General features: G+C 42.9%; 1 protein-coding gene across 1 annotated transcript in view; it reads right to left on the bottom strand.

Moving 5' to 3' along the window:
* ACAD11 (acyl-CoA dehydrogenase family member 11) overlaps positions 1-17,931 on the bottom strand; it is a 381,257-nt gene that overhangs the window by 63,092 nt on the left and 300,234 nt on the right. Inside the window, 1 exon segment of the mRNA XM_053714335.1 lies at positions 15,788-15,873. Within this exon segment, the coding sequence (XP_053570310.1) occupies positions 15,788-15,873 (86 nt within the window).

Below are 17,931 nucleotides of genomic sequence, written 5' to 3'. Positions count from 1 at the left end.
TCCATTAAAATTGATAGTGTAAAAATGTATTTAAGCTTGTGTATTTGAAATAGTTAAACCGGACAAGATTCCCTGATTATAACAGAAACTTCACATAACATTATTTTAAGCTGAGAATAAACCCTGCAGCTCAGCGTTTTTTTTTTTTTTATACAGGATATGACATTTTGTGTAACAAGGAACGTTATGAAGCCTCTGCTTAGTAAGCAAATTGTATTTCTTTCAGTAGAATCAAATAGGTGAAATCTTCTGGGGGAAATCAAGGTACAAACACAGTGATAGCTGGAGTGAATTTAATTCATTTAATACAACCTGTGCCAACATTTCACAGAGTTCCTCTTTCTTAAGATTGCCATCTGTCAGAATTATAAATCTTATATACAAGTAATGCTGATGGAGCGCGAAAAAGTCGATCAGAGAGGACTGTGTAGTGAGGGAAATACAAAAAAAATAAAACATTTCTCTCTAATCTCAGACCATCATATCGCTGCCTGCCCGGCACTCACTGCCTCTCAGTCTCTGTAACACACAGCGCACAGCATGGATGAGAGGCAGTGAGTGCCGGGTATGAACAGCTGTTAGCTGAAATTGCAGGAGCACGCAGGGACGAGACTACTAGACTCGAGAAAAGGATCCTGTACTAGTGCAAGCTTTTGGGAGACGTCAGAGAAGGAGGGGTCAGGCGGCCATTTCCAAACTGCCAGATGAGATCTAGTAAGTTTATTTTCTGCCAAAGTTTATTTAGATGGAAATTTGGCTACAGTTTACTGTAAAGATAGTTAGTTAACTAATCTAAATAAGTTAAAGTAATTTTTGGGTTGACTGTCCCTTTAAGAATATGATATAACCAGATTGTATTTTTTTAATATTCCATTTAATTTTATACTGATCATTCTGTAAACGACCACACACTCCAATCATAAATACATATTCTGACGTTCATATTCTTGTGGTTTCCTAATGTAAAAGTAATATTTGAGCTATATTTCTGATACACTGGAATACTGTTGTCACGGTCTCTTAACCCTTTGAGTGCTAAGCACTTTCCCACCTGGGTGCTAATATTTTCTAAGTTTTTTTTTTTTTAACTTTTTTTTTTTTTTTTTTACAGACCCCCAAGACTTACACTGTTGGAAAGGTTAGGTGATTACCTTTACAACAGTGGGTCTTGAGATACAGGCTTCTAAGCAGCATGTCCCCTCCTCCTATACTTAACATTGTTAAGTATAAATAAAGTTGCGCAGTGACGTCATCACGTTATTGCGCGTGACGTCACCGTGCATCATGTGAAGCCCCGGCGATGCCTGTCACTATACAGGCACGATCGCCGGGGTAGGAGCGGTTAGGAGCCCCCAGATCTCCCTCAAGGTGGGAGAGTGCTAGTGACGACTCTGAGCTGTCATTAGAACCAGAGTGAGAAACTCTGTGACGGCTCAGACCCGTCATTAGCACTCAAAGGGTTAAAGGGATACTAAACCAAAATTATATATTTTTTTATGTTTCAGATAGAGCATGCAATTTTAAACAACTTTATAATTTACTCCTATTATCATTTTTTCTTCGTTCTCTTGGTATATTTATTTGAAAAACCAGGAATGTAACCTTAGCAGTCAGCCCATTTTTGGTTCAGCACCTTGGTAGTGCTTCATGATTGGTAGTGAAATGTAGCCACCAATCAGCAAGCGCTACCCAGGGTGCTTAACCAAAAATGGGCGGCTCCTAAACTTACCTTCTTGCTTTTTCAAATAAAGATACCAAGAGAACAAATAAAAATTGGGTTTAGTATCCCTTTAATGCAAAACATGAGTTCTCTTATGGATTGGAATTGTCTGGAATGTATTAGAATGTACTAATGCATTTTGTTATTGCACTATAAATTGTTTATACCCTTTTTAGTTAACCCTTGCAAAGGTGATAAAAAAATAGTTAAAGTCAGCTACAGACTGGCAATGCACCACTGGTCCTGAGCTGAACATGACAGACGAGACAGGTATAGAATATGTGTGTTGCTGCTAATCACTGTGTGTGTGTTTAGTTCAGCAGTGTATTGCCAATCAAGAGCAAACTACTTTGGTTTGAAAATAGTTTTTTGTCCTATTCTCCCGAGAGCCAGAAAAGCAAATTCTTTAACTTGCAAATGCTGCAAATCAAAAAGCTGGTTTAGGCAATTTGCTACATTTTGGAAACCTAGGTTACAGATTTTACTTGTTAGCCATTCTAGGGAGTGGGGGACCAAACAAAATTTATGCTTACCAGATACATTCCTTTCTTTCCTGGCAGGGAGAGGCCACTACTTCATTCCTTACTGTTGGGAAATACAACACCTAGCCACCATGAGGAGGCAAAGACACCTTAGCCAAAGGCTTAAATATCCCTCCCACTTCCCCTATCCCCCCAGTCATTCGGCCGAGGGAACGAGGAAACATCAGGGTATAAAGGTGCCAGAAGAAAAACAAAAAAGGAGCCATCCAAACAAAGAATAACTTACCGGCGGGGTCATGGACTCTCCCTGCCAGGAAAGAAAGGAATTTATCAGGTAAGCTTAAATTTTGTTTTCTTTCCATAAGGCAGAGTCCTTGGCCCCAATTTATCAAAGGTCTTGAGGACCGGATCTGACACTGCGGATCAGGTCCGCAAGATCTCGCTAAATGCGGAGAGCAATACGCTCTCCGCATTTAACATTGCACCAGCAGCTCACAAGAGCTGCTGGTGCAACGCCGCCCCCTGCTGACTCGCGGCAAATCGGCCGCCAGCAGGGAGGTGTCAATCAACCCGATCGTATTCGATCGGGTTGATTTCCGGCGATTCCTGTCCGCCTGCTCAGAGCAGGCGGACAGGGTTATGGAGCAGCGGTCTTTAGACCGCTGCTTCATAAGTTGTGTTTCTGGCGAGCCTGAAGACTCGCCAGAAACACAGCCCTTCAAGCTCCATACGGAGCTTGATAAATGGGCCTGCATAACTTCATTCCTAATCTGAGGGCACCACAGCCTCCAAAACCTTTCTCCTGAAAGCTGCTTCTGCCGAAACAAACACATTAAACTTGTAAAATTTACAAAAAACATAATTTATGCTTACCTGATAAATTTATTTCTCTTGTAGTGTATCCAGTCCACGGATCATCCATTACTTGTGGGATATTCTCCTTCCCAACAGGAAGTTGCAAGAGGATCACCCACAGCAGAGATGCTATATAGCTCCTCCCCTCACTGCCATATCCAGTCATTCGACCGAAACAAGACGAGAAAGGAGAAACCATAGGGTGCAGTGGTGACTATAGTTTAATTAAAATTTAGACCTGCCTTAAAAGGACAGGGCGGGGCGTGGACTGGATACACTACAAGAGAAATAAATTTATCAGGTAAGCATAAAGAGAAAACGACAAACAGGGCAGATGTTTGACGAAAATCTTTAGTAGCCTGTAAGTAAAACTTCAAGGCACGGACTACGTCCAGATTATGCAAAAGACGTTCCTTCTTTGAAGAAGGATTAGGACACAATGATGGAACAACAATCTCTTGATTGATATTCCTGTTAGAAACCACCTTAGGTAAAAACCCAGGTTTGGTACGCAGAACTACCTTGTTTGAATGAAAAATCAGATAAGGAGAATCACAATGTAAGGCAGATAACTCAGAGACTCTTCGAGCCGAGGAAATAGCCATCAAAAACAGAACTTTCCAAGATAAAAGTTTAATATCAATGGAATGAAGGGGTTCAAACGGAACTCCCTGAAGAACTTTAAGAACCAAGTTTAAGCTCCACGGGGGAGCAACAGTTTTAAACACAGGCTTAATCCTAACCAAAGCCTGACAAAATGCCTGGACGTCTGGAACTTCTGCCAGACGCTTGTGCAAAAGAATAGACAGAGCAGAGATCTGTCCTTTTAAAGAACTAGCTGATAAGCCTTTGTCCAAACCCTCTTGGAGAAAGGACAATATCCTAGGAATCCTAACCTTACTCCATGAGTAACTCTTGGATTCACACCAATAAAGATATTTACGCCATATCTTATGGTAGATTTTCCTGGTGACAGGCTTCCGAGCCTGTATTAAGGTATCAATGACTGACTCGGAGAAGCCACGCCTTGATAGAATCAAGCGTTCAATCTCCATGCAGTCAGTCTCAGAGAAAGTAGATTTGGATGATTGAAAGGACCTTGTATTAGAAGGTCCTGCCTCAGAGGCAGAGTCCATGGTGGAAGAGATGACATGTCCACTAGGTCTGCATACCAGGTCCTGCGTGGCCACGCAGGCGCTATCAGAATCACCGATGTGCTCTCCTGTTTGATTTTGGCAATCAGTCGAGGGAGCAGAGGAAACGGTGGAAACACATAGGCCAGGTTGAAGAACCAAGGAGCTGCTAGAGCATCTATCAGCGTTGCTCCCGGGTCCCTGGACCTGGATCCGTAACAAGGAAGCTTGGCGTTCTGGCGAGACGCCATGAGATCCAGTTCTGATTTGCCCCAACGATGGACCAGTTGAGCAAACACCTCCGGATGGAGTTCCCACTCCCCCGGATGAAAAGTCTGACGACTTAGAAAATCCGCCTCCCAGTTCTCTACGCCTGGGATGTGGATCGCTGACAGGTGGCAAGAGTGAGACTCTGCCCAGCGAATTATCTTTGAGACTTCTAACATCGCTAGGGAACTCCTGGTTCCCCCTTGATGGTTGATGTAAGCCACAGTCGTGATGTTGTCCGACTGAAATCTGATGAACCTCAGTGTTGCTAACTGAGGCCAAGCTAGAAGAGCATTGAATATTGCTCTTAATTCCAGAATATTTATTGGGAGGAGTTTCTCCTCCTGAGTCCACGATCCCTGAGCCTTCAGGGAGTTCCAGACTGCGCCCCAACCTAGAAGGCTGGCATCTGTTGTTACAATCGTCCAATCTGGCCTGCGAAAGGTCATACCCTTGGACAGATGGACCCGAGAAAGCCACCAGAGAAGAGAATCTCTGGTCTCTTGATCCAGATTTAGTAGAGGGGACAAATCTGAGTAATCCCCATTCCACTGACTTAGCATGCATAATTGCAGCGGTCTGAGATGCAGGCGCGCAAATGGCACTATGTCCATTGCCGCTACCATTAAGCCGATTACTTCCATGCACTGAGCCACTGACGGGCGTGGAATGGAATGAAGGACACGGCAAACATTTAGAAGTTTTGATAAACTGGACTCCGTCAGGTAAATTTTCATCTCTACAGAATCTATAAGAGTCCCTAGGAAGGAGACTCTTGTGAGTGGTGATAGAGAACTCTTTTCCACGTTCACTTTCCACCCATGCGACCTCAGAAATGCCAGAACTATCTCTGTATGAGACTTGGCAATTTGAAAGCTTGACGCCTGTATCAGGATGTCGTCTAGATACGGAGCCACCGCTATGCCTCGCGGTCTTAGAACCGCCAGAAGTGAGCCCAGAACCTTTGTAAAAATTCTCGGGGCAGTGGCCAACCTGAAGGGAAGAGCTACAAATTGGTAATGCCTGTCTAGAAAGGCAAACCTTAGGAACCGATGATGATCTTTGTGAATCGGTATGTGAAGGTAGGCATCCTTTAAGTCCACTGTGGTCATGTACTGACCCTCTTGGATCATGGGTAGGATGGTCCGAATAGTTTCCATTTTGAATGATGGAACTCTGAGGAATTTGTTTAAGATCTTTAGATCCAAGATTGGTCTGAAGGTTCCCTCTTTCTTGGGAACCACAAACAGATTTGAATAAAATCCCTGTCCTTGTTCCGTCCGCGGAACTGGATGGATCACTCCCATTACTAGGAGGTCTTGCACACAGCTTAGGAATGCCTCTTTCTTTATCTGGTTTGATGATAACCTTGAAAGATGAAATCTCCCTTGTGGAGGAGAAGCTTTGAAGTCCAGAAGATATCCCTGAGATATGATCTCCAACGCCCAGGGATCCTGAACATCTCTTGCCCACGCCTGGGCGAAGAGAGAAAGTCTGCCCTCCACTAGATCCGTTTTTTTCTGGATAGAGGGCCGTTCCTTCATGCTGTCTTGGGGGCAGCAGCAGGCTTCCTGGCCTGCTTGCCCTTGTTCCAGGACTGGTTAGGTTTCCAGGCCTGTCTGGAATGAGCAACAGTTCCCTCTTGTTTTGAAGCGGAGGAAGTTGATGCTGCTCCTGCCTTGAAATTTCAAAAGGCACGAAAATTAGACTGTTTGGCCTTTGATTTGGCCCTGTCCTGAGGAAGGGTATGACCCTTGCCTCCAGTAATGTCAGCAATAATTTCCTTCAAGCCAGGCCCGAATAAGGTCTGCCCCTTGAAAGGAATGTTGAGTAATTTAGACTTTGAAGTCACGTCAGCTGACCAGGATTTAAGCCATAGCGCCCTACGCGCCTAGATGGCGAATCCGGAATTCTTAGCCGTTAGTTTAGTCAAATGAACAATGGCATCAGAAACAAATGAGTTAGCTAGCTTAAGCGTTCTAAGCTTGTCAATAATTTCATTCAATGGAGCTGTCTGGATGGCCTCTTCCAGGGCCTCAAACCAGAATGCCGCCGCAGCAGTGACAGGCGCAATGCATGCAAGGGGCTGTAAAATAAAACCTTGTTGAATAAACATTTTCTTAAGGTAACCCTCCAATTTTTTATCCATTGGATCTGAAAAAGCACAACTGTCCTCAACCGGGATAGTGGTACGCTTTGCTAAAGTAGAAACTGCTCCCTCCACCTTAGGGACCGTCTGCCATAAGTCTCGTGTAGTGGCGTCTATTGGAAACATTTTTCAAAATATAGGAGGTGGGGAAAAGGCCACACCGGGTCTATCCCACTCCTTGCTAATAAGTTCTGTAAGCCTTTTAGGTATAGGAAAAACGTCAGTACACACCGGCACCGCATAGTATCTATCCAGCCTACACAATTTCTCTGGAATTGCAACTGTGTTACAGTCATTCAGAGCAGCTAATACCTCCCCAAGCAATACACGGAGGTTCTCAAGCTTTTAAATCAGAAATCTCTGAATCAGGTTTCCCCGAGTCAGAGATGTCACCCACAGACTGAAGCTCTCCGTCCTCATGTTCTGCATACTGTGACGCAGTATCAGACATGGCTCTAACAGCATTTGCGCGCTCTGTATCTCTCCTAACCCCAGAGCTATTGCGCTTGCCTCTTAATTCAGGCAATCTAGATAATACCTCTGACAGGGTATTATTCATGATTGCAGCCATGTCCTGCAAGGTAATCGCTATGGGCGTCCCTGATGTAATTGGCGCCATATTAGCGTGCGTCCCCTGAGCGGGAGGCGAAGGGTCTGACACGTGGGGAGAGTTAGTCGGCATAACTTCCCCCTCGACAGAACCCTCTGGTGATAATTCTTTTATAGATAAAGACTGATCTTTACTGTTTAAGGTGAAATCAATACATTTAGTACACATTCTCCTATGGGGCTCCACCATGGCTTTCAAACATAATGAACAAGTAGGTTCCTCTGTGTCAGACATGTTTAAACAGACTAGCAATGAGACTAGCAAGCTTGGAAAACACTTTAAAACAAGTTTACAAGCAATATAAAAAACGTTACTGCGCCTTTAAGAAACACAAATTTTCCCAAATTTTGAAATAACAGTGAAAAAATGCAGTTACACTAACAACATTTTTACAGTGTATGTAATAAGTTAGCAGAGCATTGCACCCACTTGCAAATGGATGATTAACCCCTTAATACCAAAAACGGAATAACAAATGACAAAAACGTTTTTTAAACAGTCACAACAACTGTCACAGCTCTACTGTGGCTTTTTACCTCCCTCAATACGAGTTTTGAAGCCTTTTGAGCCCTTCAGAGAAGTCCTGGATCATGCAGGAAGAAGCTGGATGTCTGTGTCTGTAATTTTTGCTGTGCAAAAAAACGCCAAAATAGGCCCCTCCCACTCATATTACAACAGTGGGAAGCCTCAGGGAACTGTTTCTAGGCAAAATTCAAGCCAGCCATGTGGAAGGCCCCAATAAGTTTTATCACCAAACATATGTAAAAAACGATTAAACATGCCAGCAAACGTTTTAAAATACACTTTTATAAGAGTATGTATCTCTATTAATAAGCCTGATACCAGTCGCTATCACTGCATTTAAGGCTTTACTTACATTACTTCGGTATCAGCAGCATTTTCTAGCAAATTCCATCCCTAGAAAAATATTTTAACTGCACATACCTTATTACAGGAAAACCTGCACGCTATTCCCCCTCTGAAGTTACCTCACTCCTCAGAATATGTGAGAACAGCAAAGGATCTTAGTTACTTCTGCTAAGATCATAGAAAACGCAGGCAGATTCTTCTTCTAAATACTGCATGAGATAAACAGTACACTCCGGTACCATTTAAAAATAGCAAACTTTTGATTGAAGAAATAAACTAAGTATAAAACACCACAGTCGTCTTACGACCTCCATCTTAGTTGAGAGTTGCAAGAGAATGACTGGGTATGGCAGTGAGGGGAGGAGCTATATAGCAGCTCTGCTGTGGGTGATCCTCTTGCAACTTCCTGTTGGGAAGGAGAATATCCCACAAGTAATGGATGATCCGTGGACTGGATACACTTAACAAGAGAAAGTATGTAAGGAGGACCATGTAGCCGCCTTACAAATCTCATCCATTGAGGGTTCGTTCTGACCCCTACCTTTACCCGCATAGATACCAAACGAAGATGAAGATTGTCTGAACTCCATAGTAGCCTGAAGGTAGAACTTCAAGGCATGAACCACATCTAGATTGTGAAGCAAACATTCCTTCGCTGAAGGAGGATTGGGACACAAAGAAGGAACAACACTCTCTTGATTAATGTTACGATCTGACACCACCTTAGGAAGGAAACCTAACTTAGTACATAAAACCGCCTTATCGGCATGAAAAACAAGGTAAGGGGGGTCACATTGCAATGCAGAAATCTCGGAGACTCTGCAAGCAGAGGCAATGGCCAAAAGAAACAAAACCTTCCAAGATAACAGTTTAATGTCAACATTATGCATGGGCTCAAACGGAGCCTGCTGCAACACATGAAGAACAAGACTCCATGGCGGAGCCATCTTTCTAAACACAGGGCTGATCCTAGTCAGGGCCTTAATGAAGGACTGCACATCCAGAAGCTCAGCTAATCTCTTGTGCAGCAACACCGACAGAGCAGATATCTGTCCCTTCAGGGAACTAGGAGATGAGGACATTCCCACCAGATCCACGAACCAAGTCCTTTGTGGCCAGGATGGAGCAATTAGAATCACTGATGCTTGCTCTTGTTTGATGCAGGCCAGTACACGAGGTGGAAGAGGTAATGGAGGACAAAGATATATGAGTCTGAACCTATATGGAACCGTTAGGTCATCTATTAGAACACCTTCAGGATCCCTCGATCTCGACCCGTACTTGGATAGTTTGGCATTGAGACAGGAGGCCATGAGGTCCATCTCCGGCATCCCCCATCTGCTGCATATCTATGCAAAGACCTTGGGGTGTAGAGACCATTCCCCCGGGTGAAAGGATTGCCTGCTGAGGAAGTTTGCTTCCTAGTTGTGGATCGCTGACAGTGTACAGTTGTGGGCCTACGCCTATTCTAGGATTTGAGATGCTGCTCTCGTCGATAAGGAACTGTCACGCCGCTCCAATCTGTAGTCATGGCCGTTGCTATGGATGCGGCGGTTGCTTCAGGTGAACGGCGATTACGTCATCACCACACGCCCTCTCTTCCCCTGATGCCGGTCTGGATCTCACCTGTGCTCTCCTTGGCGTGAATCCTGCTCTTATTTAAGAACCTCAGTTGCTTACATCTTTGCCCAAGTATAGGTGTTACTGTGTGTGCTCCTTGGTGCTTATATTTTGCTGAACTGCTGCTTACCTTTTCGTTACTGAACTTTGCCTGTTTCTAGACGACTCTATTGCTTAACCCTTGAACTTCTGATTGCCTTTTGTTGCTGACCTCTGCTTGTTCCTGACCATTCCACTGGTTTACCCCTCAACTGCTGAATTACCTTTTTGTTGCTGACCTCTGCCTGTCTCTGATAATTCTACTGGTTAACGCCTGAACTGCTGATTGCCTTCTGTTGCTGACCTCTGCCTGTTCCTGACCATTTTACTGGTTTACCCCTGAACTGCTGGATTACCTTTTTGTTGCTGACCTCTGCCTGTCTCTGACCATTCTACTGGTTAAATCCTGAACTCCTGGATTGCCTTTCTGTTGCCAAACTCTGCCTGTCTCTGACAATTCTACTGGTTAACCCCTGAACTGCTGGATTGCCTTTCTGTTGCCAAACTCTGCCTGTCTCTGACCATTCTCTGCATTACCCTTATTGCAGAGGACTACCCTGTCTACTGTGAGTACTGCTTACCTAATTTCTTAAACTCACTTTGTTCTGGGATATTTCCTTATCCTTCCACTTGACGCCAGGATAAGAAGACTACTGGCCAAGTTTGGTCTGATAGGGAAATATCCCACGAGCACTACAGGAACTTCTCATTTCTCCCTGATGGTTGTTGTAGGCTACTGAAGTTACATTGTCTGATTGTAATCTGATAAACTGGGACAGACCCAGGTGGGGCCAAGCCTTTAGTGCATTGAAGATTGAATGGAGTTCCAAGATATTGATCGGAAGAGTGGACTCCTTTTGAGTCCACAGCCCCTGTGTCTTCCTGGCACCCCAAACGGCTACCCAGCCGGATAGACTGGTGTCTGTAGTCACAATCTCCCAGGACGGTCTCAAGAAGCCCGTGCCTTGGGATAGGTGATCTTGACAGAGCCACCAAGAGATCGAGTCTCTCGACAGGCTGTCCAGAACTATCTGTTGTGACAGATCGGAATGGTCGCCGTTCCATTGTCTTAGCATGCATTGCTGTAAAGGTCTGAGATGGAATCTAGCAAAGGGAATGATGTCCATAGAAGAGACAATGAGTCCAATCACCTCCATACACTGGGCCACCAAAGGTCTCAAGGAGGCCTGGAGGGCAAGACATGCTGTTGTTGCAACGTCTCTGATCTGTTAGAAAGATCTTCATGGACACAGAGTCTATAACTGTGCCCAGGAAATTCACTCTGGTATTTGGAGTAAGAGAACTCTTTTCCAAGTTTACCTTCCATTCATGTGACCGAAGAAGACTTAGAAGAAATTTTGAGTGATCCCTTGCTAGACGAAAAGATGGTGCCTGTACCAAGATATCGTCCAGGTAAGGAGCTACTGCTATATCTCAGGTTCTGGCAACTGCTAGAAGAGTCCTCAGAACCTTCGTAAATATCCTTGGAGCAGTAGCTAAGTCAAACAGAAGTGCTATAAACTGGAAGTGTTGACAGAAAGGCGAACTTTAAGAACTGGAAATGTTCCCTGTGGATCGGAACATGAAGTTATGCATCCTTCAGATCTATGGTAGTCATAAACTGTCCTTCCTGAACCAGGGGAAGGATTTATCTTATTGTCTCCATCTTTAAAGGATGGGACACATTTAGAAATTTGTTTAGGCACTTCAAGTATAGACCTCTTTCTGATGCAGGTACCAGGATAATCCCTCCTAAAGAGAATAGATCCCGTACACAATCTGAAAAGGCTATCCTCTACTGTAGTCTTGTAGACAGTCTGGAAAGTAGGAATCTGCCCCAGGCGCATGAGATTTGAATCCTATCAGGTATCTCTGAGACATGACCTCCAGAACCCAATGATTCTGAACATCTTTAAACCAAGCGTCTTTGAAAAGCGACAATCTGCCCCCTATTCAATCCGATCCCGGTTTGGGGGCCGCCCCTTCATGCAAATTGTTATCGGCGGGCTTCTTTGTCTGTTTGGACTTGTTCCAGGACTGAGCAGGCTTCTAAGTGCTCTTGGGTTGCTCAGGTTTGGATGAAGATTGAGATCGTTGGGATTTGTCCAAACGAAAGGAGCGAAAATTAGAGGACTGTCGTCCCTTAGGTCTGATCCTTTTATCCTGAGGTAGGAAGGCACCTTTTCCTCCAGTAACCGTAGAGATGATGGAGTCCAGACCTGGTCCGAATAAGAACTTCCCCTTGAAAGGAAGCGAAAGGAGTCTGGATTTAGAAGTCATATCCGCAGACCAAGACTTCAACCAGAGAGCCCTGTGGGCTAGGAGAGCAAAACCTGAAGCCTTAGCATTCAGGAAAATAATCTGCATATTTGCATTACAGATGAAAGAATTAGCTACTCTTAAAGCTTTAATTTTCTCCTTAACCCCTTAACGGCCAAGGACGTGCAGGGTACGTCCTAAAAAAAAGGCAGTTAACTCTGTGGCCCTCTCTGCACTGGAGATCGCTGGCTCTATTCGTTGGTGGGTGGAGTCGGTATGGGAGGCGGGTTGAGGGCCATCGATGGCCCTGCTGATCTGGAGGGGGGCGGGATCGTGGGCGGGTAGATGGCCCCCAATAAGGCAGAGGGGGAGGGTTAGAGAGCTGTTTTGGGGGGGGGGGGGATCAGGGAGGATGGGGGCTAAGGGGGGATCCTACACAGTAGAATATGTAAATATGCTAAAACAATTAAAATAAATAAATTAAAAAAAACTTTTATTTTAGTACTGGCAGACTTTCTGCCAGTACTTAAGATGGCGGGGACAATTGTGGGGTGGGGGAGGGAAGGGAGCTGTTTGGGAGGGATCAGGGGGTGGGATGTGTCACGTGGGAGGCTGATCTCTACACTAAAGCTAAAATTAACCCTGCAAGCTCCCTACAAAATACCTAATTAACCCCTTCACTGCTAGCCATAATACACGTCTGAACAAAGGGGATCCCAGAGAAGCATTTACAACCATTTGTGCCATAATTGCACAAGCTGTTTGTAAATAATTTTAGTGAGAAACCTAAAATTGTGAAAAATGTTGCGTTTTTTTTTTAAATTCGATCGCATTTGGCGGTGAAATGGTGCCATGAAATATACCAAAATGGGCCTAGATCAATACTTAGGGTTGTCTACGAAACTAAATCTAAAATTAACCCTAGAAGCTCCCTACATGCTCCCTAATTAACCCCTTCACTGCTGGGCGTAATACATGTGTGGTGCGCAGTGGCTTTTAGCAGCCTTCTAATTACCAAAAAGCAAAGCCAAAGCCATATATGTCTGCTATATCTGAACAAAGGGGATCCCAGAGAAGCATTTACAACCATTTATGCTATAATTGCATAAGTTGTTTGTAAATAATTTCAGTGGGAAACCTAAAGTTTGTGAAAAAATTTGTGAAAAAGTGAACAATTTTTTTTATTTGATCGCATTTGGTGGTGAAATGGTGGCATGAAATATAGCAAAATGGGCCTAGATCAATAATTTGGGATGTCTTCTAAAAAGAAAAAATATATACATGTCAATGGATAGTCAGGGATTCCTGAAAGATATTAGTGTTCCAATGTAACTAGCGCTAATTTTGAAAAAAAGTGGTTTGGAAATAGCAAAGTGCCACTTTTATTTATTGCCCTATAACTTGCAAAAAAAAAAGCAAAGAACAAATAAACATTGGGTATTTCTAAACTCAGGACAAAATTTAGAAACTATTTAGCATGGTTTTTCTTTTTGGTGGTTGTAGATGTGTAACAGATTTTAGGGGTCAAAGTTAGAAAAAGTGTGTTTTTTTCAATTTTTTCCTCATATTTTATAATTTTTTTTATAGTAAATTATAAGATATGATGAAAATAATGGTATCTTTTGAAAGTCTATTTAATGGCGAGAAAAAACGGTATATAATATGTGTGGGTACAGTAAATGAGTAAGAGGAAAATTACAGCTAAACACAAACACCGCAAAAATGTAAAAATAGCCTTGGTCCCAAACGGACAGAAAATGGAAAAGTGATGTGGTCATTAAGGGGTTAATATCCTCAAGAGGAGAATCCACCTTGATAAGTTCTGACAGGGAGTCGCACCAGTAGCTAGCTGCCATGGCCACCACTTGAAATAAAAATCCTGCATGTTGGAACATTATCCTTAGGAAAGTTTCCAATTTCTTATCCATAGGTTCTCTAAAGGAAGAACTCCTCAAGAGGGATAGTAGTACGCTTAGCTAGCATCAAAATGGCGCCATCCACCTTAGGGATGGAGCCCCACAGTTCAAATTGAGAGTCAGGGACCGGGAACAATTTTTTAAAAGTAGCTGAGGGAGAAAAGGATGTTCCAATTCGTTCCCATTCGTTACTAATAAAGTTCGCCATATGAATTGGGACCGGAAAAGTTTGTTGGACCTTCCTGTCTTCATAAACCCTATCTAGTTTAGAGATCTTAGGTTCCACGGGTAGCTTAGCCTCTGGAACCTCTAACGTAGACAGGACCTCCTTCAGTAAAAAATGCGGATGTTCAGTTTTAAATCTAAAGGAGAGTTCCACCGCCGGAGATTTAGAAATAGAAGTCTCTGACTCCGAAAGTTCACCGTCTGATGCCACAGAGGTTAACTCATCCTCGGATAGCTGGGACATACAAGCTAGATCTGGTTGAAAATTAGATTAATCTAAAACAGGAGAACTGTGTTTAACCTTTCTCTTACGTTTTCCAGAGATAGGTAGGGCACTCAGGGCCGCGGACACCACCGATTGTAACTGCGCAGTAAAGTCCACAGGAAAAAGGCCCCCTCCAGACGAAGAAATAGCTGTGCCCCGGGGAACTGCATGTTAAGCAGTTAGGGTAGAAAGGGTAGTAATCTCTCGGTTCACAGAATCCTGAGAGGTTGATGGCTCAGAGGGACTTATAGCGCTAGGGTTAATAGCAGACTTAGCTCCCTTCCTAGACTTTAAAACAGTACCCAGGCAATTGGAACAAAACTGAGCAGGTGGGCAAACCACGGCCTCCTCACAATATAAACAGGTATTAATAATCAATACAGAAGGAGTGGAACCTTCTAACGTATTATCAGAGTCCTCCATAGTAGGTAAGTAATCCCACAGAAGAAAGGAAACGATACAAAAATAATGTTTTAAAAATAGAAAGGCACCTTTACAAAACCAACGGCTGGGGCACGCAGCACCTCCTAGACCCAGACAAGTTATCCAGAAGCGCTCCTCAGGAGTGCTGTCTGCAGCAGGATCGTAAGGAAGTGAATAAAGCCGCACCCGGTCACATGGTGCGCAAGGCAGGACCTCCCCTGCTATGAAAAAGTGTGCAAAGCTATTAGGAGCTGCGCAACTCACAAAAGTGAAAGTGAAACCTGCCTGATCCAGCCAAAAGTACACAGTCTAAATGAGCCCTGAAAACATTCTTCACAAATGTTAAAGCAGTATATAAACTCCCCAAACTGTTCCCAATAAACTCCCACTGAGGAGATATTAACCCTCGATCCTCTGAGGTATAGAGGACACTGATTGCTCAGGAGTAGTTAGATAGACAGCCTGGATGGGTTAGCAGAAAAAACTTTCCCTGCATCTCTAGACTCTAACTTTCATCAATACTCTCACTGAGAGATTTATATGATTACTTAAAACTCCAGTCCTCTCTTGAAGGGAACATACCCGTTACAGGACTATCCAAATCTTCTGACACTTCTCTGCCACCTCCTCTAGTGATGAAAGGCAAAGAATGACTGGGGGGATAGGGGAAGTGGGAGGGATATTTAAGCCTTTGGCTGGGGTGTCTTTGCCTCCTCCTGATGGCCAGGTGTTGTATTTCCCAACAGAAGGCAATGAAGTTGTGGACTCTCCCTGCCTTATGGAAAGGAAACACACTTTTTACACAAATCAAGATGTTCATAATATCTATTTAAATATGTGTTGTAATCCTTTATGGAGGTGAAACACAGTCATCTAGCTGGTTTTAATATTTGCAGCAGCTTTTCCCAGAAGTGCCAATTAATCTGTTTTGCAATGAATTACAAGATAACTTACCTTCATATCCAAACACTTTCAGTGCTCTAACTATATCCACGCCTTTTGTCTCCATGGGAACAATAATCATGCTGTGCTGTCTGTATCTGTAGTAACCAAATAATTATGCAGAAGTTAAAATGAGCATTAGGAAATCCAAAATATTTCAGTCTGGCTAACCTGAGGGCTAAATGAAAAAATTAAATAGTTGAAAATAGTAATATGGTTGTCTGTTACTATCCTCTGTTATTTATGAATGTTTAAACAATATTAAGTATTATAAAAAAATAATCAAGCAATACTCCATATCTGTTAACACAGCTACTCCAGGTTACTACTGTTATCAAATTTACCTAGATCACATGGTATTGTTGAAGAGCATATCTAAGTAGCTAGCATGCACATGTGTGGAGAACTATATAGCAGCAGTTTAGTAAAAATGCTCATTGAGCTCTGGATGACAGAAGTGTTTTAGCAATGTAGAACATTGTTAAAAGCATTCTCGCACACCTGCCGCCAAACAGTGCTCCAAATGTGCACACTCCTGAGCCCACCTACCTGCAATAAAAAAGTAAATTTGATAATAGAAAGAATTTTTTTTTTTTTTTTTTGTACTCTGAGTCATGAAAGAAAATGCTAGTTTTAATATTCCTTTAAGCAACGACTTTTCAGGGTCCTATCACACACCATTCATTGATATTTCCCTGCAGAATAACAAGTAGCCTGTGAATCTGTCTTCAATCCTTTATTCTCATGAGAAAGATACGATGATGGCAAAATACAACCATGGCATAAAGCCAAGTACTATACATGGCATAAAGCCAAGTACTATATTCTACAAGGAGAACATGAGGGATAACGGATGTCTTGAGAAGAGTAAAACTCAAATTTCACCACTGGTAAAAATGTAGATGTTTCCTGTAAGAAATCAATAGACTTGAGTCCTGAGGGAAATTCCATTGAGGTAAGTTTTTTTTAGTGACAGAAAAGAAGCGCTGGATTTTTCACACTATCGGCTAGATTACGAGTTTTTGTCGGTAAGGCTTGCGGTGCTAACAAGCCTTTTTTCTCACCGCTCACTTAAGACAACGCATGTATTACAGGTTTTTTTAACCCGGCGTTAGCCTCTAAAAAGTGAGCGGAGAGCAAAATTTCGCTCCACATCTCACCTCAATACCAGCGTTGCTTAAGTCAGCGGTAAGCTGGTGTAACGTGCTCGTGCACGATTTCCCCATAGGAAACAATGGGGCAGATTCGGCTGAAAAAAAACCTAACACCTGCAAAAAAGCAGTGTTCAGCTCCTAACACAGCCCCATTGTTTCCTATGGGAAAATACATTTTACGTCTACACCTAACACCCTAACATGAACCCCGATTCTAAACACCCCTAATATTACACTTATTAACCCCTAATCTGCCGCCCCCGACATCGCTGCCCCCTGCATTATACTAATGAACCCCTAATCTGCTGCCCCCAACATCGCAGACACCTACATTATATTTATTAACCCCTAATCTGCCGCCTCCAACTTCCCTGCAACCTAACTACAATTATTAACCCCTAATCTGCCGCCCCAACGTACAAATATTAACCCCTAAACCTAAATCTAATCCTAACCCTAACACCCCCCTTATTTAAATATAATTTAAAATAATCTTAATAAAATGAATACAATTAAATAAATTAATCCTATTTAAAACTAAATACTTACCTATAAAATAAACCCTAAGCTAGCTACAATATAAATAATTGTAGCTATCTCAGGATTTATTTTTATTTTACAGGCAACTTTGTATTTATTTTAATGTTGGGGGGGGTATTGTATTTTTTTTAACAGGTTAAAGAGCTGATTACTTTGGGGCAATGCCCCGCAAAAACATAATTTATGTGAGAACTTACCTGATAAATTAATTTCTTTTATATTAGCAAGAGTCCATGAGCTAGTGACGTATGGGATATACATTCCTACCAGGAGGGGCAAAGTTTCCCAAACCTTAAAATGCCTATAAATACACCCCTCACCACACCCACAATTCAGTTTAACGAATAGCCAAGAAGTGGGGTGATAAGAAAGGAGCGAAAGCATCAAAAATAAGGAATTGGAATAATTGTGCTTTATACAAAAAAATCATAACCACCACAAAAAGGGTGGGCCTCATGGACT

This window comes from Bombina bombina, chromosome 5, assembly GCF_027579735.1.
Source record: "Bombina bombina isolate aBomBom1 chromosome 5, aBomBom1.pri, whole genome shotgun sequence".
Lineage (NCBI taxonomy): Eukaryota > Metazoa > Chordata > Amphibia > Anura > Bombinatoridae > Bombina > Bombina bombina.
Note: the sequence above shows the minus strand (reverse complement) of the source record. Positions and strands in the feature narration are given on the sequence as shown.